Source organism: Talpa occidentalis, unplaced genomic scaffold (assembly GCF_014898055.3).
Source record: "Talpa occidentalis isolate TD23 unplaced genomic scaffold, MPIMG_talOcc4v2.1 talOcc4.2, whole genome shotgun sequence".
In the NCBI taxonomy this organism is placed as follows: domain Eukaryota; kingdom Metazoa; phylum Chordata; class Mammalia; order Eulipotyphla; family Talpidae; genus Talpa; species Talpa occidentalis.
This window is the reverse complement of record NW_023602073.1, coordinates 3,399,500-3,422,924: the sequence shown is the minus strand read 5'-3', so window position 1 is coordinate 3,422,924 and position 23,425 is coordinate 3,399,500. Positions and strand designations below refer to the sequence as shown.

At 50.0% G+C, this 23,425-nt stretch overlaps 1 protein-coding gene across 29 annotated transcripts in view; it reads left to right on the top strand.

Moving 5' to 3' along the window:
- The first annotated feature begins 1,457 nt into the window (after window positions 1-1,457).
- The window catches only part of LOC119251631 (zinc finger protein 420-like), a 257,400-nt gene continuing 235,432 nt past the window's right edge, over window positions 1,458-23,425 (top strand). For 23 of the 29 annotated variants that reach the window (XR_008552956.1, XR_008552955.1, XR_008552953.1 and 20 more), the window contains exon 1: window positions 1,458-1,865. Coding sequence is in view for 22 of the 29 variants with exons in the window: in XM_054698257.1 (XP_054554232.1) it covers window positions 1,851-1,865 (15 nt within the window). In the remaining 7 variants the exon portion in view is untranslated. The remainder of the gene's footprint in view (window positions 1,866-23,425) is intronic. The other 6 variants (XM_054698271.1, XM_054698270.1, XM_054698269.1 and 3 more) reach the window with 5 other exon arrangements.

Here is a 23,425-nt window from a genome sequence, read left to right as displayed (position 1 = left end):
CTGCGGCGCCCTGAGGTGAGCGCGGGGTTTGTCCCGGAAGGCCGGGCTCGGGGGAGCGGAGGCGCCGGGCGGGTTGGGGAGCGGGGGGCGCGGGCGAGCTCGGCCCCGGCCCGTGGAGTCGGGCGCTTTGGAGCCGATTCCCGCCGGGGCGCGCGGGGGGCGGGGGCGGAGGCCGCTGGGGAGAACGTCCCGGCCTTTCCGGGGTTTCCCCGGCGCGGCCGCCCGGCCCTGTTCCCGGACGCTACCGGGGTCCTCCCCGGGCGAGGGACGGGGGGTCCCCGAGGCGGTGGCTTGGGTAGCGCGGGTCCGCCGGTGCGCATGCGCGCTGACTCCTCTGGACCCGCCCCCCCCGAAAGTCGGGCAGTGAGGGAGGGGAGCCCGGCGGCGTTTCTCTGGGGTGGGGGGGGCCTGGGCGAGATTCTCTGCACCTGGGCGAGATTCGCGCACCCGAGGTGGGGCGGGAGAGGCCGGGTTGCCAGGGGAGGCGGCCCCATATCGGGAAACTGGGTTTGCAGGGCGTGGGTGTGGGGGGAGTTCCTGGGGCGTTAGGGGCTTGTGGACTGAATTTCCGGGCGCTCTGCGGGTCCCCCGCCCAGGCGGCGTCCTGCTGGCCGCTGAATTCCTGCCTCCCGCCTGCAGGTGCGCATCCAGGGGTTGTGGGAAATGTAGTCTCGAGCCCCGTGGTTCCCGCGGAGGTTTCTGGGCGTGGCTTCCGCGATCTGCGCAGGCGCGGCCGCGCCCCCGCCCGTCCGGAAGTTCCCGCGTCTCCGGAGCGCTGCGGCCCCCGGAGGTGAGCGCGTGTTGTGTCCCGGGAGGCCGGGCTCGGGTGAGCAGAGACGCCGGGCGGGTTGGGGGGCGAGGGCTAGCGGGGCCCCGGCCCGGTGGAGTCTGTCGCTTTGGAGCCGATTCCCGCCAGAGCGGGCGGGGGCGGGGGCGGAGGCCTTTGGGGAGAACTTTCCGAACTTTCCGGGGTGTCCCCGGCGCGGCCTCCCGGCCCTGTCCCCGGACGCTGCCGGGGTCTTCCCGGGTTGCGCGACGGGGTCCCTGAAGCGGGGCTCTGGGGAAACGCAGGTCTGCCTTTGCGCATGTGCGCTGACTCCTCTGGGCCACCCCAAAAGTCGGACGGTGAAGGAGGGGAGAGCCAGGCTGCGTTTCTGGGGGGCGCGGAAATGCACCTGGGCGAGATTCGCGCACCCGAGGTGGGGCGGGAGAGGTCCCATGCGCGTTGCCAGGGGGAGGCGGGCCCTGTTAGGGCGGGGAGGTGGGCTGGAAACTGGGTTTGCAGGGCGGGGGTGGGGGGGAGTTCCTGGGGCGTTAGGGGCTTGTGGACTGAATTTCCGGGCACGCTGCGCTTTCCCCCCCCCAGGCGGCGTCCTGCTGGCCGCTGCATTCCCGCCTCCACGTGCGCACCCAGGGGACGCGGCGCTGTCGGGTGTCCACGGAGCAGAGGGCGGGAAGGGCGCGGAGCCTCGGCCGGGTGTCCTGGCAGAACAGTGCGTTCGGGCGTCGTCTCGCTGGAAGTGGAGTCCACACTCTGCAGCGACTCCTCAGCTCTGAGACGGTTGCTCCTGCGTGACCGTGGCGCAGGCAGTGGGCAGTGTCACCTTTTACTAAGTTGTGGTGAACCGTCCGCCCAGGCTCTGCCGCGCGTGGACTCGGGGCCGTTCCTGCCCTGCTAGAAGTGCCACCCGCTGCCACACGCGGTGACTCTCTGGTGTCTCCAGGCAGCGTGTGGCGGGCTCTGGCCAGGAGACTCCCGGACCCGGGCAGCCGCCTCCGTCCTCTGTGCTGGACCCCAGCGCCCCCCAGCGCCGCTCCCGAGCCCTGGCGCGTCTGTGAGAGCAGCGACCATGGACGAATCTCTGGTGAGTGGCGTGTTGGCTTCAGCTCGCGGTGCCTTGACTTTATGCGAGTTCATCACGGACATGCACATTAGAAACATAGTTTTCTGCAGGGACACATTCCTCACCAGGGAAAGGTGTGGCGTAGGTCCAGGCCCTTCCCATGTCCAGCGTGCGTGGAGATGGGGCTCTGCCCTAGTGCTCCCGCAGCGCAGAGTCTGTACCTGGGTCCCCATTGATGATGCTGAAGGTGTGGCCTGTGGCTCTTCACCCCGCTGGACAGAAACACTTCCCAGCTCTGCGCTGGTCAGGTGTGGGGTGAGGGAGGAGGAGGATGGGGCCTGAGGATGCGTGTGCAGATGGGGGTGAAGGAGACACGAGTCATTTAAAAAGGACAATTGAATTTTTTTTTTAATAATAATTTTATTTTTGTATTCCCCATACAATTGCAACCCCCAATTCTGACCCCAATCCCTCCCCTCCCGCCCCCCACCCCCCAAAAAGTGTCTCTGGTTCATAGTTTTTTTTTGATTTTCATTTTCAATTTCTTATAGTTATTCATTTTCCTGGTCCCTTATTTAAGTTTTCTAGATTCCTGCTATGAGTGAGACCATCCGGTATTTTTCTTTTTCTTTTTGGCTTATTTCGCTGAGCATGATCCCTTCCAGCGCCATCCATAAGGACAACTGAATTTTTAAGGCTTCTGTGCAGTTGCTGAAATCCTATCCTGTGTCCCAGGCCACTCTCGGAGACTTTCATGCAGGCGTCAGTCTTGGCACCTGTGACGTTGAGTCCACTGGGGCGTCCTCACATCCCTGCCCCTGCTCTTCTCTTGGGGGGTCTGCAAACCCCAGGCATCTAGCAAGCTCTTCAGAGTCCTTTTTTCTGGCGGTTGTTTGCACTGCTCCTGCGCATTTCTCCTTGGTGTGGTCTGCGTGCATTTCTAGTGACGCTTCCCAGCACCCTAAGTTGTTCCCCAGTCCAGTGACACTCTCCAGCCTTTGCCTTCCCCAAAGTTCCTGCCATGTTTGAGAACACAGTGTGTGACCTTGGGGAAATTCCATTTTTTATAATTGTTTTAAAGCTTCTTATACTTTTTTCTCTTTGTTTTACTTATTTTCCCTCCTTGATCTGTCATTGACATGTGGAGCACTAAAGCCTTCTGCTCAAATAGTTGCCAGTTTTTTCCTAACCTCCTAGCTGGTCTTGCCCTACCCCTTGTTTCCCCTCTACCTAACCACCCTGGCCCATCCCCATCTGCCTCCCTCCCTAACTTCTCCACCCTTTCCCCTGTTCCCTCTGGTGGTCATCTTTACCTTCACATGACCTTGTTCAAGTTGATTCAAGTATTTTGGCTGTAAATGTTTTTTTGGTATTTATTTTCCACAGATGAGTGAAGCCATCTGGTATATGTCTTTGCTTTTTGGCTTATTTCACTGAAGAATAGCACCTTCTGGTGCCTCCCTGGTGGTTCAAGGGGTTGAGATGCAACCGATGGGGCTGTCTGCAGTCTCTGCAGCACAGGTTCCATCCACTGGGCACTCAGGGAGCACCCCACATGGCGCAGCAGACCTGACTGGCCTGCTGCGTCCCTCGGCAGTTTATTTCGGTCAGTCTGCCTGTTCTGTTCCCTGCTCTGTCTCTGGTGAATCCTCTCACCCCCCTCCCCTGCACCTCTGGCCTGTACCCCAGCTCCTATATGCATGAATAAATAAATTATATTTTTAATTTTTTTAAAATTTTTATATTTTTATGCAATTTGTTTTTACACAGTCATGTTTTATTTATTTGTTTGTTTGTTTGTTTATACAAGCACTGGGTACAGTCAGAAGCGCAGGCAGGTGAGAGAATTCAACAGAGCCAGAGCAGGGAGCAGAGCAGGCAGAAGGACCGAAGTACATTGCTCAGGGGAGCAGCTGGCGTCAGGAGAGGTCTGCGCACCATGTGGGACCCTCCTCCGGTGGCCGGGGAGCAGGCGGGGATCGAACCAGTGCCGCCTAGGCCGCGGCAGCTTCGCAACCCAGCGCTTAACCGCTGTGCCACTGGGGAGGCCCTAAATAAATCTTTTTACAAAAAAACAGACTCTTGGGCCTCCCAGGTGGCATAGACGTTGAGCGCTAGGTTGCGAAGCTCCCCGCATCCTCTGCAGCACCGGTTCGATCCCCAGCTGCACCCCGGCCACCGGAGAAGGGTCACACATGGCGCACAGACCTCTCCTGCCGCCCCATGCTTCCCTCAGCAGAGCACTTCGGTCCTTCTGCCTGCTCTGCTCCCTGCTCACTGCAACCTGCATGGGGCTCTACTCACTTCTGTCAACACCCTCCTGTTGAGCAGGAAGCCACACTCACATTCCTCCAGAAGGTTAGTGAGAGATCTGCAAGCACAAGTTGATTTTTCTTTCCCTTCCGAAACAGAAATATCGCTCAACTCCTTGAAAAATTGACTTCCTAAGTTGACTTTGATTGTAGGTGAGGCAGCAAGCCCCAGACCTAGGATTTTCATATTGTCCTTGGCCAGTTATTACCAATGACTGTCAAATGTGTTCTCGGTGTCTGGGTGTATCCCATGGGCAAATGCCTTTTCTCAGGGTGTGGAGCTTTTACAGTTCATTTGTGACTTCGATTTTAGCTGTGTGTTGAATTCATACCATTCTCCGCTCTTAACTATGTTGCCTCATAGCAGAAGCTGTTGAATGTGGTCTGGGCTCATACATTAGGTGTCTGATGTGATTGTCTTTATTCTGGTGGGTTGGGCCGGGAAGGGGTGGCTTCAGCCGTGGCCAGTGATATCCTGGGGAGAAAGTGAATCCATTGGTCCTGGATTCTGTCCAGCATATTCAGTTCCTTTATTTCACATCCTAGGGAGGTGATATGATGGTCAAGGTTACAGTATTTCTTAGTGGTACCACTTGTCACCCAGATTTCTAAGTCACACTGTGCTCATACCAGGATTTGGGGGCTCTCTGATAGGAAGAGGGAGGCTCAGAGGTGAAGTGACTTGTCTGAGGTCCTGGCTGGTTGCTGTATGAGTTGCAGCTAGAACTCAGACCTGCTATGGACTGTATTCCCTGAGCTGTTGTAGCTGACTGCATGTTTTTGGAAACTCAATTATGGCTGGGCTGTACCAAAAAAACTAGCTGTTTAAACTTTCCCATTGTGATTGTAAGGTGAACAGATCTCTCTGATTTGTCTTATAGTAGGTGAGAACAGGGACACCAATTGAGATGTTTACTTTTTGGATTTCCTGAGGCCAGCTCTCCTTAGGTTGCCCCCACCCCAATCCTAGATCCAGACCTAGGGCTCCACTGCCTGAGGACTCTGCTCCACCCACTGCCTCCGTTTTTCTACTGCAGAGGCTGTGGAAGTGGGAGCTCATTAAACAAAAAAGAGCAACAGTTCACCCTGCATTTCAGTTCCCTTTTGGAGCCAGGGTGGAGGGCAGAGAAAGAAAGGTGTGCTGCTCCACAATGTGGCTGCAGACTGCAGCCATTGGGCCAGCCTCCCCCTGGGCAGGAAAGTGGACAGACAGGGAGTGCTCCCAATTTCAGGGGTGGCCCTACTGAGTGGCTTCCAGCACTTGTTACAAGAACAGTGAAGACCTCCTGGGCAGCTGCAACAGGCGATAGGCTCGGTGGTCTCACTGGATCTTGAGCTGAAGCCAGGACTGTACTGAGTGACCCCAGTCAGTGAGCAGTGCAAAGCATTGGCCTCCGAACCTTCCTCTTCCCCACATCCCAGTCTCTCTGTGCTGGAGTCCTGGACAGGGCACCGGAGCATCTGGCTCAGTCAGGCTACTAAAGTGTTGCACTACTGAACACTCTTGAATCTGCTGCACCCTTTCTGTTTACACAGCGAGCAGAGTAATAGCAAGACTGTGCTATAGGTGATGGCTCTGCACTTAGCTAGGCTGTCAGGCAGGCCGGGCTCTGCCCCCACGGTGGCCTGCTGCCATTGCGTTTCCCTTCCTGTACGGGTCTCTGCTGTCCCTGAAGCATCAGCAGGACAACTTGGCAACCAGACATATGTAGAATTCGGCCCTGTGTCTAGCCCAGGGGAGGAAGAAGTTTCTAGCAGTTAGGGCTTTCTGTTTGCTTCCTGGTGCTTTCACAGAAGTCCTTCATTTTTTTTAAATCAAAATTGCATTTGTTCAGTTGTCATTGTTGAGGATGTATTTATTGTGTTTTACAGACGTGAGTATATATATGTATGTACTTATATATATGTATGGATGTATGTCGCAAACCAGACGTATATGACAAGGTCAAGGAATGTATACTAGATATTTTGAAGTTATTTATCAAGGGGAAAGATGTCTGTTATAAAGTAAACAGAGTCTATATTTTGTATATAATGTGGATAGCAAGAATAGCATCCACATTATACACAAGTTTCCTTTTATCTTTTATTATTAAAGCAAAAAAAAAAAAGAGGACTGCAAATGCAGCTGTTCCCAGGGTTGTGAAGGCCAGGACACCGTCATGGGAGGGACTCCCCGGCCCTGGGGTGCGCTCTGTGTTCAGGCCCAGCCCCACACTCCCCACCGGCTGGCTCTGCCTCCCCGGGGCTTCCTGCTGTCCCCGACAGTCTACATCCCTGGGGTGAAGGGTGAGAGTAGCCAATAAAGATTGACCAACAGAAGTGATTCTGGCTCTTCTCCTGCTGGGTCGCCTCGGGGCTCTCCTTCGGGAGCACGCGCCTCGTGGGTTGTGGACTCTGAGGCAGAGATGGGAGGGGGTCGGTGGTGGTATTTAGCGTGTGCGTGGGGTTGATCGGGGGGGAAAAGGATGTCCTAAAGCTAATTTGATACAGGCTTTGTGGACTCCACCCCCACCCCAGGCCAAAGCCAAAAGACACTGGGAACTTCACATCCCATCACCACCAAAGGGAAGGTGGCTGGGACCTGAGGGTGGGGTTCAGCAGCCAGGTTGGGATACAGCCAGACACGTGGGCTTTGGAGGGGTCCCCCATTTTGGCTCTAGGCCAGCTCGCAGCATCCTGCCTTTGGGTTTCCAGGTGGGCGGATCGGGTAGGACGCATTAAAGACTTTATTTCCCTATTTTCTCCCTGAGTTGTCCATTTTCCTTATTTCCTTTTCCCTTGTAAGTAAACCTTTCATTAACCTTCTGTGTGTGTGTGCCTGTAGTGGAGTATTCATATGTCCCTTGTAAGCGCGCGGGTGAGGACCCACAGCCAGGCAACCCGTTTTATATCGGGGCTCCCCTATAACAGGGTGCTGTGTGTATGTGAGCATAGGAGCGTGTAGTTCGTGTATGGTGCGTGTTCGTGTGTGTGTGTGCGTGTAAGAGAGAAAGGCTGGTCCACACAAGATGATGAGGGCACAGACTTTAGATGGGAGAAACAAGTTTTAACCCTTTGCACTCCGAACCATTCTGGACTTTGGCTACCAGCTAGCTACTTGACGCTACTTTGCGGCGGAAACGTGCATTTACAGACCCTCGTATTATTTAGTATAATTTTGGAACCAAGTAACGTGTTATAATGATATTGGACTTATATGAATTGGGTGACATCGAGGAATGTATATTTGCAAAGAAAACAGTATTTTATTGTTTATAATTTTGTACAGTATGATAAGTTTTGTAACACTCCCCAATATGCATTGCAGGCTGATGAGTGCATGTTTGACAGTAATAAGTGGTTTGACGCCTGCCACCAGGTGTTTTCCTGTTAGAACACACAATGCAGTCCCGTTTTCTTTGTCCCACATCGGGAATGTGTAGTTTATTGTTTAATCTATTGTCCATAGAAGATGTGTATATCTTAGTAATTCTACGATATTTTGATTTAATTTCTTGTGCCATTTCAAGATAAAACTTCAGGGAAACATGCATGTCTCAAAAAGTTGTGTTGAAATAACTCAATTCCCCATAATCACTAGTAAATTGCAATGTCCCCTGAAAGGGGACATCTGAGTGATATGCTAGAATTCCGATGTCCCCTGAGAGGGGACAGTGGAGTGCAAGGGGTTAAAATTATTTATTATTCTGATGACTAAGTGACTACCTCACACTGATCTCTCAAGGACTTTCCTAAGTTGTATCTGACTATTTACAAGAGCATCTTTGCTTCCCTCTTTCTTAGCGGTGTTGAAGGGTCACCATCTTCAGGGAGCTCAGGCAAATTGCTAATTGGCCTGATAGGAGCTGACTCCCGGTTGGACCAGCCTCCCTTTCCACCCTCTGCTGGCCTAGAGCGTGCACGCAGGCAGGTCTTCTGGTGCATACTTTCCCTTCACTTCACAACAAGGAAAAATTGGAAATAATAATAGAAAGATGAAATCTTTTGTCGCGAGCCAGCCGCAGCCGTCTGGGTGTCAGGGGTTCCTGAAGGATGGGGTGGCGGTGGCGCAACTGTAGAGAATGATAAGGGAGGGGGATGAGGAGACACAGACACTCGGTCAGGGTGTGGGCCTCGTCCTGCTGAGGGTCTCCACAGCCCTTCATTTATGCATTTCAGGCAACCCGGGAGAGCGCGTGAGCACAGGCATGAGGGAAGGGAACAGTCACATCTTTCCCAGAGCAGCAAGGGTTGATTGACCCTTTCGCAGATGCTGCTGTTGTGCCCAGCGTCGACTAGCGCAGCCCCCAAGGACACACAGACAGCCGCTGCAAGAGCATAAAGGAGTTTATTCCAGGCTCGAGTCCGGGCTCCCGACCTCCACCGTTACATCGGTGCGTGTACGTAGGGTATTGCTTTACCCGAATGGGTTCAGCCTCTGCCTTTAGTTGGACTATAATGGGTGGTCTATGGGACGCCAGGCCAACCCCTGCGGTTTCTGCCCAAACATTGGAGAAAGACTTCATCCACCACTCGGAGAGGGGTGGGTGGTCTGGCGTCAGCAATAGGCTGTACTCATCTTGAAGAGAAATAGTGAGGACATGCAGGGGAGAACCTTTCGAGCCTCTAATTTTAACTCCTTCCTGTCCAAACGAGATTTGTGCTCCTACTTTGGTTAAAAGGTCCCTTCCAATGAACGGGTACGGGCATTCAGGGATCACCACGAAGGTGTGCGAAACCTGACCTTTACCCACGTCCACGGACCTTTTAGTGGTCCAAGGAGACTGCTGGCATCCGTAGCCCCTTGCACCCATGCTGTTTGTCGGACAGCTTGCCCAGAGGTTCGGTGAGAACTGAATGCTGCGCTCCCGTGTCCACAAGGAAACTCAGGGGTCTTCCCTCCACTTTAAGGTTAATCTGGGCTCCGGGAGGGTCAAGTCCTGACGTCCCTAGTCGCTGTCATCCCCCATGCCCCCGATCACCAGGACAGGAGTGTCAGAAGCAGCAGTATTATTTGAGGTCCTCCCCTGCTGCTTTGGGCATTCTTGGCCCAGTGTCCTTTCTGAGTGCGGTCTGCACACTGATCACGCTGCAGAGTCCTGCATATGGCGCTGGGGCGGCAGAAGGAGGGCAGCTTACCAGAGTCGTTCTTCCGAGTGACAACGAGCAGGATTCTGGCCATATCCCGAGCATGGCGTGCGTGTTCAGCCGCCCTTCCCTTCTGTTCTTCCCGGCGGGTGCAGTCCTCTCTCTTCAGCAGTTTCGCCGCGATGGTACACCTTTTCCGCCACCTCAATAAGATCTCAACTAGATTTTTCTCGTAGCCTGTCTATTCTCTGTAATTTCTGTTTGATGTCAGGAGCTGCTTGGTTAACAAGGGCCATTACCACCGCGGCCTTGTTTTCCTCTGCCTCCGGATCCATAGGAGTTTATTGCCTAGAAGCTTCCATGAGGCGTTTTAGAAAAGTCGTGGGGGTCTCTTCCCTTCCCTGTCGCACATGCCCTACCCTGGCCAAATGGGTGGGTTTGCGGGCTGCTGCGCAACCCTGCCATTAGCATCTGGCGGTGCCCCCGGAGTCTCTCCTTACCTTCAGCCTGGTGAAAATCCCAGTCTGGTCGGGTCAAGGGAAACACTAAGTCTACGCGGGCCGCGTTGGTGGTGGGCGTCTGTCCTCTCCAGGGACGAACTTCCTGGCGGCCTTCAGTATAGATCTCGCTCCTCAGTGGTGAGGAGAACCTGCGAGAGCTGCTGGCAGTCATCCCAGTTGGGCTGATGAGTAAACGGAACAGTCTCTAGCAGATGAACAAGGTCTCTAGGGTTTTTGGAGAAACGTGCATTTTGCACTCTCCAGTTGTAGAGATCACTGGTCGTGAACGGCCAGTCGTGCATAGGCTGGTTGCCCTGCTCATTCGGGGACCCTGGCAGGGGCAGGGGTGTGGAGTCCCGGGAATTCGCCCTCTCTGAGCTGGTGCCTGCCCGTGAGCCCCGCCCGCCTCCCTCCAGGGGAGGTTGTTCTGAGGACAGTGGAGGTTTTTCGGGAGGGGGAGGGTTGATAGGAGGGTTATAATAGGGCCCTGGAAAAAGAAGTTCCTCCGGAGGAGAGTCCTGAAAAACCGCAGGTGCCCACAAGTGTTGGGGTGGGACCCAAGCAGTTTAGCCGGCGGTCCGGGTTGTGCCTGTAATGACAAAAATGGCTTTAACCAAGTAGGGGGGTTCTGGACTCGATCTTGCCAGACTAAGATATACGGGAGTTGGTCAGGATATCCGAGTCTTCCTTTACGGATGACAGCTTCCTTCACACGACGGACAACCTGTAAATCGAAAGTTCCCTCTAGGGGCCAACCAACTCCGCTTGTGGCCACTCTGAGGAACAAAAAGTGGTTAAAGATGACTTTTTTATTTCTGTACCGAGGTCCGACCCCCTGGACCTGACATCTTTAAAATACTGCAAAACCAAAGATAATGGGGTAGATGGTGATTGGCCCATGATGACAAATACTAGAATCACAGTAACAACTGACCCAAAAAACAGACCACAAATCAATTTTTCAGAAGGCCCCGCAAAGGGGAATCTGCTCCCCCGCATAGGCTGAGGGTTTTCTACCAGGTGGCCCGGGGACGTGTCCCGCGGTCCACGCCAGGGGCCTGCCAGCGTGTCCGCTTAAGCCCTCTGGTGACCAAAATCACAGGTTTGCAAACAATTACAGCTCCACAAACAATACACATACAGGTGCTCAGTACTACAGGTCTGCAGACTAACACCTCACCTGGGCGAGTGTTGACACCCGCCTGCGCGCTTTGAGACTCCTTTCGGTTGCTAGGTAGTTGGGGTCTGCCCTCGTCGATCCCGGACGAGCCCCCAAAATGTTGTGCCCAGCGTCGACCAGCGCAGCCCCCAAGGACACACAGACAGCCGCTGCAAGAGCATAAAGGAGTTTATTATGGGATCGAGTCCAGGCCCATGACACGCACCGATATAACAGTGGAGGTCGGGAGCCCTGAACAAAGGGAAGAGGGATCTTATATAGGGATACAGGTAGATTTCTAAAAATTAAATCATGTTGGCAATCATTCATTATTTACATAGGTACCTCATTCATTGATTACACAGGTGCATTTGTTAACAACGGTGGGTACACAGTTATTTTATGGCTAGTTTGACCCCATTAGTGGCCTGCGTTTCTCAGTTCTTCTTTATGGCCAGTTAGACCCATTACTCGGCTCCACTGTGGCTGGCCATCTGAGATAAGACCAGAGTGGGGTGGGGGTCATAAACCCTCTTTGGAATGCAGGCCCATTAGTCTTGAGTAAGCAAAACTTGAAATACTGAGATGGCGGTGATACACAAGATGGAGGAATAGTGGCTAAGTCTCACAGCTGTGACATTTGTTGTTTTTTGATTTAAAGGAGGCTCATTAGCTCAACAAAAGTTTCTCAGAATAGTCATTTATGTGAAAGGACCAGTCATTTTATTACTAGCAAAAGACTTCTGCAGCTGCACTCACATTGCCACGTTTACTGAGTGAAGGATTAACTAAGGCTGGGGAAACAAAGGGCGGGAAGTTACCTGGTGGAAGGGAGACAAAGGGATTTTTTTCTAACCTGTAAAGTTGAGACTAACATATAACTCATTGATTAAAGCAGAAACTGATACCGGAAATGTCAGGTCTAGTCTCCCAGCCAGGAACAGATCTCAGGCTGCAGGGCAGCGCTGAGTCCCAGCCACTAGACCCCCCAGGGTTGGTGTCTCACGAAGCCTCAGCAGGAACTTCTCAGATGCTCAGGCACGCAAGCGAGAAGAGGCAGGTTCGTTTATAGAAAGAAAAAGTTTATTGAGGAGAAAAAGAGCTGAAATAAAGTGGGACTCCCAGGCCAGGGAACCAGGCCTGGGAGGGGCAAGGAAGCCCAAGTGGAGTCGTGTCTCAGGGAATATAGACCTTTTTTCCCTCATTATTCTAAAGCTTCACCCGCCTCTCTGTGATTGGTCAGTTCTCGGCTGTCTCACTTCATCTGCTACTGAGTGGGGATCTTCACATTTCTTATCTAACAGCTTTCTCTTTCCCCATTTGTTGCATCTTTAAATTTATGGCCCAGTCCTCTGGATGGGCATCCCTGCATTGAAGTTAAACAGCTGCCCTTCTAATGTGTCCATAAATTAAACCACTCTCCATTTCTCCAATCTCCGCCTCCCTTTACCACCTGAAGGAAACCAGGACCAGCATTAACAATGTTGTCCTTGGTCCTGGGATGTTTGTTTTTCCCAGTGGAATGGGTTACATTCCCTTGGTTGTCCTTATCTCTGAAGCCTCCCTAAATTCTTCAGAGGTCCCCTCCTGCACTGTCCCTAAAACTGCCTAATTTCTAGCTTGCCCTGTGTCTCAAAACCAGAAGGCGTTTATCTAGAAGTTGTCATCTATAGTATGTTGTTTTAATATTGATGGGCTATGAAGGAACCCAGGGCCTGGAGGGCGATGGTGCCAGGCAAGCTGCACTGACTCTTCCCTAGGCCCCCAGCTCTCCCTTCAGGGAGGAATTCCCCTAATGTAAACAAGGAGTTTTCTGCCTATTACCCTTCTACTTATCTACGCAGCCTAGTTTCCATGTCTAACTTTAAGATTAAGGGAAAATTCCTTTCTCTCTAAGATTACTGATTGTTGTTTGTAGTTGGAAGGAGTTACCAATATTTTATCAGAGTCATGGCCAAAGATGGTTATAGCTAGCTAAGCCAGTCACAAAACTGCTGTCGATTTATTCTCGAATGTGTCCTCTAACAGCTTCCATACCAAGTAGCCCCAAATAAAGAGGAATGATTTAGCAGGAGACTATGGTGCCTTCTGACTTATCAAGAGTTTTCTTCTACCTGGAGCTTGGCTCACCTCTGACATTCAGCTGTTATCTTTAACTGTAAAGTAAAAGACTTTCCTCTAGTTAGCCCTTGCCTTAAATGGTTACATATCCATGCTGAAAGACTTGGCCCTGGGATGTTTAGAGCCTTCTATTCCCAGAAGTTTTGTCACTTGTTCAAGTAAGGCCAAATGTTGAATTGCTGCCTTTGGCAGAGAACTACTAGTTTCATAAGAAATGTAATATTTGTGTCACGCACTGCCATTTGCCATCAAACTGGTTAATCAGTGATTGATCAGTACTTGCAGTTTTACCTCTCTAGAGAACATCTATGTCAGTCCCATTGTCTCTGACCTGTGCACACTGGCAATCACTGTTTTGGAAGAAGGACATACTGGACAATTTTCAAGAACGCCAAGGGGTCCTTAGTAACAGCAGCTGATAGGGACTGTCCACAAAGCCTGCGGGCGCTTAGCAGTCCTCAGTCTTGAATTCCCCCAAGTTCTAATATCCTTTTAGAGCACACGGAGGGGTGGAAATCAGACAAGGGCTATCTGAGACTGCCTTGGGCCTGGTGAATCACTCGGGACCCCATCATCAAGGACCAGCAGGAACAGTAGCTAATGAGATTATTGGTGGGAACAAGACCTGTGACCCAGTCTTTCTAGGTCTTCTGAGGCTGCTCACCTGGAATATGGAAGTTCACAGGGGAGCCTGGAGAAGTCAGTCAGTCTTCAGTGTGCCGGGCTAAGGAATCTGGACTTGACATTTAGGTTTCCCCAGGCACCAAAGAGTATCTGAAGAGCAGCTGTGAATCAGTCTGGCTCTAAAGTGCTAGAACTATATGCATTAGATAGGAAGCAAATGGGAGGGAAGGGATGAGAAAAGAGGATCGCTGGAGGTGATGGGAGGCAGCATGGGCGCTAGAGGGAAGGAGCTAACCTGGAGTCCATGCCAAGGGTAAATGGATCGGGGGGGACAGATGAAAGGCACATCTAAGACATGGAAGGTTCTGGCAATAAGTAAGCATTACATGAGATGTCTGGAACATGGTTCCTCTCAGGCTGACGGGCCTTTATCTGTGTTCTGAGAACAGCTTGTATGAGGGGGATGGCACATGAGAAGGAATGAGGGAGGAATTCTTCCGGGAACTTTCAAAAGTCTGGCTGATTCACTTCTGGAGCTGATCACAGCTATCAAGCTGTTGGCGTTTGCTAGAAGAATTTTAACACCAACCATACATGGAGTGCCACACCCCCCCAGGTGGACCTGGGATCACATCCTCCCTTTATGGTGCTTTCCTGTTGTGATTTTTCCAAACTGCAGTCTTCAAGTATTCGTCGCCTGCCACGTCACCCTTTCTGTCAGTCCCCTAACCCAGGCCCCTGCCCACACTTTCCCCTCAGGCATCAGTCATGAAGGCTCTTCTGTGTGGGCAGCCTCTTGTCTCCTCTCAGCTCTCAGATGCCCTGCCTCCAGGCCTCACTCGGCACCAGACCATTTCTTTTTTCTTTCAGTAGTCCCCTAGCTCTCCCACCGCCACATCACCCGTGGACCATCACTGTGTTTTCCTCTCCTGTCTCGCCCCCCTCACTCTCCTTCCTTTGCTGTGGACCTCAGCTCTGTGGTCAGTTCGCTAGTTTTGTCTTTTTCTTGATTGTTTTTTTTTTTTTTTTGCTTACTCTATATTCCACGTATCAGTGAGACCATCCGGTATTTATCTTCTTCCTTCTGACTCCATGGGCTACTGTACCCTTCCAGCTCTATCCTTGTTACTGCAGATGGTGAGAGTTTGTCTTTCTTGATCCCTGAGTAACATTTCATTGCGTGCCACTGCACCGGAGCATTTAAAGAGCATCCCTGGGAAGAGCCCAGCAGGAGTGGACCTGCCTCAGCTGTGTCAGTCTTTGTTCTCAGCTGTCCTGAACCTCCCTGCTCTGTCCTCAGACCTCTCCTGGGTCTTCTCTCTCACCAGCTGGCCTGTGACCTCCAAGTGTGTCCCCCACCTGTTTACAATGACTTCTTGCTTTCGTTCATTGGAACTGAAGCCTCGGACATGGGCCTCTCGACCTGTTTTTCCGGACATTTCTGTACATTGGTATCCTCCTCTTTGCATGAGCAAGTGAAGGCAGCCCTCTTTATTCTATCTCTTGGTCTCACCCTTCCCAGCCTGCTCTGCGGGAGGCTGCGTCTCCCATGCGTCTCTTGACATCGTCTGGGCATTAGGAGAGACTCCTAGAAGCGGAGTGTCTGTGCTCCTCTGAAGAGGGAAAGTTGTACTTCCCAGAAGAGGGGAGTCCTTGCACCTCCCAAAGAAGATCTGAATTAGGGAGTCTCCATGGCAAAGCCTGCTAAAGGTCTCCTCTTTGTTCCTGGTTAATGCTGAAGTAAGTTAGTTATTCATTGGCCTGTGAAAACCTAATTGGGACCCAGGTGACAATTGGCTTATTGTTCTTACCCTTGAACTGTCACTAAAGAAGTAAAAATTGTTTAAGATATAGTTAGGAAAGACAGGTTTTGGCCCTGAGAACTATGGAGAACAAGTTGCCCTGAACCCGCTGTGCCTAACCTGGGGGTACCTGTTTGCGGCAACAGTACATCTCCTAGTGTATGAGAAAAGTGAACGGTGTGCAGCTTGTGTGGAGGTTCGGTATTTCTAGTTGAAGGTTAGATTTCTGTAGAACTAAACAGTATTGATGAGTTACTTTTGATCACTTTGAAGTAATTGATAATGGGCTGGAGGAATTGAGTACTAGGGAATGGGTTGATTTTAGTCATAGAGCGTAACAATGGACTTTCATGTCCACTCGGAAATTAGGAAGGCTTCACAGGGTGATTGATTGTTACTGAACATTGTACTGTCTTAGACAATGGATTATGTTAGAAAAAGAGCTGTACCTAGGGGAGTCATTGTCCCTGTAGATTTTCTTAATCAGATTAAGGAAGTGTCCTTTTGTAGTATGAGATCAAGAGGGTCTTTGTATGTTCATGAGGAAATATGTAATGATTGTCTCTGTTCTGCTTTGATGCTTATGCTGATGTCATCTCACCGCTGGCCTTAAGGTATAAAGAAAGACTTGCTGAGACCCTCAGGAGGAGATACTTGCAGGAGAGAAGGTGTCTGTGTCTTCCTCACTCCTACCTGGCTCCACCTCAACACAGGGGTTGTCGTTCAAGCCAGGTGCTGTGTCTGCCGCACGTTCACCTGGCGTTGTGCCAGGAGCTGTATGGATCCCACCCCCGAATGCTGCGCTCTAGGTCTCAGTCCCAAGGCTGTCAGGTGCAAAACACTGGCTGTCACCCTGTGCAGTGCCTGCTGCTAGGGTGTGACCCACACCCAGGATCTTGCGCCTGGTTCTCTGTCCCAGGATGGGGTCTTGCTCCATGCCTGGTTTCTCTTCTTAACCTGTTGGCCACACTGTGCTGCTTTTCCAATGTCCAAACCTTGGACAGTTTATCTGCATTTATTGAAGTGATTCTTTTTTCCGTTTCCACACACAGCTCTCTACTAGATGTCCTCCTGCTCTTTTTTTAATGTTTGTTAATGTTGGATTTAACCAGTATGCAGTCCCTGATACTGCAGGGAATTATTCTGCGGTAGTCACATTTTCTGTGTTCTATTAGTTTATTCTCGCCGACTGTTTTCTTTAAGGTACTTCTTCAGGCATTTGTTTATTCACTCAGTATGTTCATGGGAAGTTTTTGACAGTGGTAGATTTTCTATGGTTGATGGTAAGAACAGTAATCACGGAAGTGGCCTTTGCTTTGTTGAAGTGATATTCTGTGAGAAAGGAAATTGTGGGCCTCCCTGGTGGTGGAAGGGGTTAAAAGTACAGCACTATGAAGCTATCTGTGGCCTCTGCAACACGAGTTCGATCCCCATCCAGCCAGGGAGCTAGCCACATGGTGTGGCAGACCTCTCCTGTCTCCTCTGCTCCTCCCCTCAGCAGTATATTTTAGTCATCCTGCGTATTCTACTCCCCACTGTGACTCTGGCAAATCCTCTCACCCCCTACACTTCTGGCCTACCCCTCTGCTCTTGTATGCATAAGTGAATAAAATCAATCTTTAAAAAAAATAATTAAGAGTTCAAGACGATGGTGTGGGGAGCTGTATAGTTATTTTCTATGTCCTTTTTTATCAACCATACTTGAGATATTGTGAAGAGACCTTATGAATATAATTCTGCCCTAAATCACTTCACTCTATGGCTTTCTCCTGGTATGTACGTGGAGTCATGTATTTGACTTTTGTGTGTCAAACATCTAAGGGACCCTCCTCCAGGTGATGAGTTTCTTTACATCTTAATTGCTTGGGTACATTTATGATGGTGTCATGTATCTTGAATGAAGAAAATCTAAATGGAGATGCTGTTTGTGGCTGACTCAAAAGATTGATCTAAATCACCCAGAGGAGTCGTGGACTTCGTTGTGGGCATAAAAATTAGACACAGAAAAATGCTGAAGTTCAACTCATTTCATCATTTTCTCCTTTAGGGAATATACTAACAGTTTATTAATATCCTCATGTATCTTCATGATAGTAATGGAGCCATGAATAGTATTGGACGTTGTTGCCAAAAGAAATCTTCACAAGCATGTGATGAAAGAGCAGGTGAGCTTTTCATAACAGCGTGGAATTCTTGTGCATTCACATTAGCTAAACACCGACTCTGTGATCCAGATATCAGAAGGTCAAGATGCTTCTTAAATACCTGAGTCTTGATTTTGATGAAATCTGTCTTGGTATCTGAATGTCTTATTTAGACTATATGTGAACTTCTTATGTATATTTTTTTAAATTAATTCATACAAGAGCTAGGGTGCAGGCCAAAGGGGGGTGTGTGTGTGTGAGAGAGAGAGAGATGGGGAGGATTCACCAGAGACAGAGTGGGGCACAGAACAGGCAGACTGACTGAAATACACTGCTGAGGGGAGCAGTGGGTCAGACAGGAGAGGTCTGCCCTGCCCTGTGGGTAGCTCCTCGCTGTGGAGGGGCAGATAGCTTCTGAGTCAGCGCAATGCTTAACCCCTTCAGCCCCCGGGCGGCCCTGTTGAGCTCTCTTCCCTCAGAGCCCTGAACCCGTTATGGGCCCTGTAGTTTTCACTGGCCATCTGATATGTGTGTCTAGTTTTTGGTTTATTTCATTGAAGAATAGCACCTCCCGGGGCCTCCCTGGTGGCTCAAGGGGTTGAGATGCAACCGATGGGGCTGTCTGCAGTCTCTGCAGGACAAGTTCCATCCCCCAGCCAGCCAGGGAGCTACCCACATGGCCCAGCAGACTTGAGTGGCCTGCTGGGTCTCTCAGCAGTGTATTTTGGTCAATCGTCCTGTTCTGTTCCCTGCTCTGTCTGCTCAATCTTCTCACCCCCCTCCCCACACCTCTGGCCTGTACCCCAGCTCCTGTATGCTTGAATAAATAAATCTTTAAAAAAAAAAAACAGACTGTCTCCTCCTTGCCCACCCATTTTATCCTCAGTGTGACCCTTTGCTCCTTCCTCACAGCCCTGTAGTGCTCCCCTGCATGTGCTCCACCCTTTTTGCCCCGCCTCTGCCGAAGGGATGTAGGTTGGGCCATGACTGGGCAGTTGGCAACAGAGCTGCTCTGCTCCCGGGTGGGATAAATCTTTTTGTGTTTGAGTTTTCCTTTGAGGATAATGTGTAGAAGTATTGCAGATGACATGGAATTTCCGTTTTTATTTCCTTAAGGAACCTTTGCACCCTCATCCACAGGGTCTGTTCCGACTGTCATGGCCAGCAGCCGTGGGTGAGAGCTCCCTTTTCTCTGCGCCCTCTCCAGCGTTCTTCATTCCATGTTTTTTTTTTTTTTTTTCAGTCTTTCACTTTTTTAAAATACTATTTTACGTATTTTCACATCATTTTCATTTTTGCAGAGAGGAATCATTTTCATCTTCGTTATAGTCCCCATAAAATTTTCACCCCCCATCCCCCGTTTTGTATAAATGCATTCATTTTTATTTGGTCCTTCTCAAGGGGTGAGGTGGCATCTAAGTATGTTTTGATTTACATTTCTCTTACAGTAAGTTAAGGTGAACATTCTCATTGTCTGTAGGATGTCAGAATTCCCTCTCTAGAAGAGTTTATGTAGTTCCTTTGTCCATTTTTTTATTAAGATTTATTTATTTATGCATGTCAGAACTGGGGTGCAGGCGAGAGGTACAGGGGGTGAGAGGATTCACCAGAGAAAGTGGGGAACAGAACAGGCAGACTGACTGAAACACACAGCAGAGGGGAGCAGCGGACTAGTCAGGAGAGGTCTGCAGCGCCTTGTAGGTTGCTCCGTGCCGGCCAGGGATCAAACTAGCTGCAGAGGCTACGGAAAGCTTCATAGGCTGAGTCCCAACCCCTTGTGTCACCAGGGAGGCCCCCCTTTTTCCAATTTTAATTAAGTCATCAGGTGGTTTCTTGCATTGTTTGGGGATGTTATAAATTTTTGGAATGAACCCCTTGTCACGTGTGTGGCATGTAGATTCTTTTTTTCTGTTCTGTAGACCTCCTTTCAGTGTTTGGGTTGGTTTCTTTTGAGGTATGAAAGCTTTTAGGTTTGTTGGTGTCTCACTTGTTGATATTTGCCTTTTTTTCCCTTGATGTTGGTGTTGTGTTCTCTAGTGCACTTTGTGGCAACTGTCCTTAGTGTGTCCCTATATTTTCTGTCAACTACGTCACCCAATATTTAATCCATTTAGAATTTTATAGATTGAGGGCTTCCCTGGTGGCGCAGTGGTTGAGCGCTGGGTTGAGAAGCTGCCTGCGGCCTCTGCGGCGCCGGTTTGATCGCCGGCTGCTCCCCGGCCACCAGAGGAGGGTCCCACATGGTGCGCAGACCTCTCCTGCCGCCCGCTGCTCCCCTCAGCAGTGTACTTCAGTTCTTCTGCCTGCTCTGCTTCCCGCTCTGGCTCTGGTGAATTCTCTCACCCTGCTGCGCTTCTGACTGTACCCAGTGCATGTATAAACAAAACAAACAAACAAATAAATAAAACATGCCTCTATTAAAAAAAAAAAAAACAAAAAAAAGAATTTTAAAGATTGATTTATTTATCCATATAAGAGCTGGGGTACAGGCCAGACATGTGGTGGGTGAGAGGATTGACCAGAGATAGAGTGGGAAGCAGAACAGGCAGATCTGGTGAAATACACTTTACTAAGGGGAGCAGCAGGGAGACAGGAGAGGTCAGGTGTGCCGTGTGGGTGAGTTCACTGACTGGGGATGGAACTCATGCTGCAGGGGCTGCGGATAGCTTCATAGTGCTTTGTCTTGACCCCTCGCTTCACCAGGGAGGCCCCATGTTGCTGTATTAAGTCGGGTGGAATTTCTTGAGGATTTTCGCTTCTGTGTTCTTTGGTGCTGTTGGTCTATTTTTCCCTTTTATGCTGTCTCTTTTTTTGGGGGGGATGAGGGCAATGTTGACCTCATCGTATGTGTTGGTGAGTTTTCCTCCATCTTCAGTGTTTTGGAAGATGCAAATTTCTTTGTGTTTGCTTCTGTCATGGTCTCTCTGATGATTTCTTTTCCGTGTCCCTGAGTGCTTGAGTATCTTGTGCTCCTGAATGTAGCTAATCCCTGTGTTCCGATCTGGTCTCCCGTCTTCAGTCTGCACTTCTGCTGAGTGAGTCAGTCAGCTGTGTTTTGCCCTTTCTGCCAGTTACACTTGAGCGTGGGCCTCTGCCCCATCCTACTACCACAGGCTCGTTTCCCACCTGACTGCACTTGTAGACATCCTGATGGCAGCTGCCGCTCATGCAACATGCAAACCTCGTCCTGTGTTGTGCCCTCCCGTGGGGAATGAGATCCTTCTCAGCCCAGGTCTCCCGCCAGCAGAAAGGGATTTCTCTATTCCAGAGTTTAGTCTCACCCAATGCAAGTTTCTCTTCAGTATTACCTGATACCTTAATGGTTGCTAAGAACAGCACCACTGTGTGTGTGTGTGTCTGTGTGTGTGTGTTTCAATTCACATTACAGTTCTCATTCTTGGCCAAACCTGATGGATGCAATTTCTCAGTGATGAGGTTGCTCCCTTTTCTACCTCCCACTGGCCAGTGTGGTGACACCTCAGAGTTCAGGGGGAGACATTACTCAGGGGTCAGTAAATGTAGTTTTTAATAAGGAGCTTCACATATCTGTCATTGAGTCTGGAATAAAGTAGGTGTGTGCATTAGTCATACATATGATTCTTGCTGAAGTTATCGTTAATGGTAGATTTTCTTTTTAATTTTGATAGAATGTTTATAGAATATTGTTAGAAAGAATATATTTTACAACCTAATTTTAGCAGCTTTCCTGTCACTTGTGACCATGCAGGTGTTTCATTTTATAAACCTTTGCACTGTGGGGAGCAGTAGTGGCTGCTCTTCTGCCCATCGTGACTGTTGCTTCCTTTTTCTCCTTTTCCTACTAAACCTGGCCCTCTATTTATTCATTCATTCATTTATTCATTCATTCATTTTTTAAAAGATATACTTATTGTTGCATACAAAAACTGGGGTATGGGCCAGAGGTGTGCGGGGGTGGGGTGGGCAGGATTCACCACCAGAGACAGAGTGGGGAACAAAACAGGCAGACTGACTGAAATACATTGACGAGAGTTGCAGTGGGCGAGTCAGGAGAGGGCTGCTGCGTCATGTGGGTAGCTCTCTGGCCGGGGATTGAACTCGTGCTTGCATTGGCTGCGGACAGCTCCATTGGTTGTGTCTTAACCTTTAACCACCAGGAAAGCCCCTGAATTTTCATTTAAATGTAAAATAAAAAGTCTCCTTTTGCTGTTATTGAATGTGGTGTTCTTTGGCATTTTGTATCTGACAGTGTTATTCAGCCGCCACCACCTTCCAGATTTTTTCATTTCCCAGTAATAAAATACTGCACTCATGAAACTTTCGCTCCCAACTGCCCTGTCCCTCAGCCCCTGTGTCCACCATTTACTTTCTGTTTTCAAGAGTTTGACCACTCAGACCTGTATAACTGGAGTCTTGTTACACCTTGTTTTCTTGGTGAATCTCTTATTTTATTGCATAATTAACTGTTTTGTCATTTCATAGGTATTGTACAGGAGTCCCTTCATATTGTAGTGTGTGTCATTGTCTAGTTCCATTGTGAGACTCATTAATACTCTCTTATGTGTAGCTACCAGTCTTATTTATCCATTAATCCATCACCTGGGGCTTGGGATGATTTTTGCTTTGGGCTGTTATGACTGGTGGTGCCGTGACCGTAGGTGAGCAGACGTCTCTGCCCGTCCCTGCTGTCCCTGCTATAGGGGAACACCCGGGGGTGGGGGTGGGTCCTCCTGTCATTCTGAATTCCCTTTTCCCAAGAATCACCTTCCTGTCTTCCCTCCTGGCTGCATCATTTATGTTTGCCCTAGCAGTGCGCAAGGGACCCAGGTCCCAATTTTTGACAGTGCTTGTTCTTTTCTTTCTTTTTAAATCATTGCGATCCCAGCGGATGTAAAATCTCATCTCTTGTACTTCTGATTCATTTTTCCTTCGTGACCGGTCGTATTGAGCACGTTCATGTGTTAGGACCTGCCTGTGTATGTGATTTGCAGAGCTGTGTGTTCCAGTCCTTTCCTCGTGGCTACGCATTTCCATTTTGAACGGGTCGAAAGCGCGAGGGGATTGTATTGTCCCATTTCGTCATACAGTGCTTTTATGGCATCCTGAGCCCACTCCTGCTGGGAGTTCCCGGGTGTTTTCTGTGCACAGAAATGAGTCATCCACCTTCTCTCTACTCTTGTTTCATTTCTTGTATTAGCGTTTTAATCAATGAGCCTATAAAGAAGAATGCATTTTTGTTTTCCTAGACCTGGGATGTGCCGGGTTACCTTGCGAGAGTTGCTGTCAGTGCAGCAGGCTAATCGTGTCCTGGATGCTGTTGTGTCTTTGCATTTGTTTACTTCATTGTTTAACCCTCTGGATTTGTTCATCCCAGGGAGTCTCTGCCCTTGGTTCCGCTACATGCATTGCTTACTGTTGTCATTTCCCTGGCAGCGTACAGGAGCTCCTGTGTGTGTGAACATGGGTGTGTGTTATACTCACAGTCTGCTCACTGGGTTTTCCTTTCCAGAGTTGCTTTACTGTGGCTTTCATTAGTTTTCCAAGAATGAATTATAGGGCCTCCCCTCGTGGCGCAGTGGTTGAGCGCTGGTTTGCAAGGCTGCACAGAGCCTCTTCAGCGCCAGTTCGAACCTCGGACACCGGTGAGGGTCCCACCAAAAAAAAAAAAGAGAATGAATTATTACTTGCTATGACCATTTTTACGCATGTTGTCTTTCTGTTGTTACTGTTGTTGTGTAGCATCACCCGAACCCATTGTGAATAAGGGGACCCTGAGTATCTTTGTTAGTCCTTCTCTCACTGGGAATGTTGATGTCGCCTGTGGCTGTGTCAACGACTTGTTTTGTGTTGAGGAAAAACCCTCTCAATCC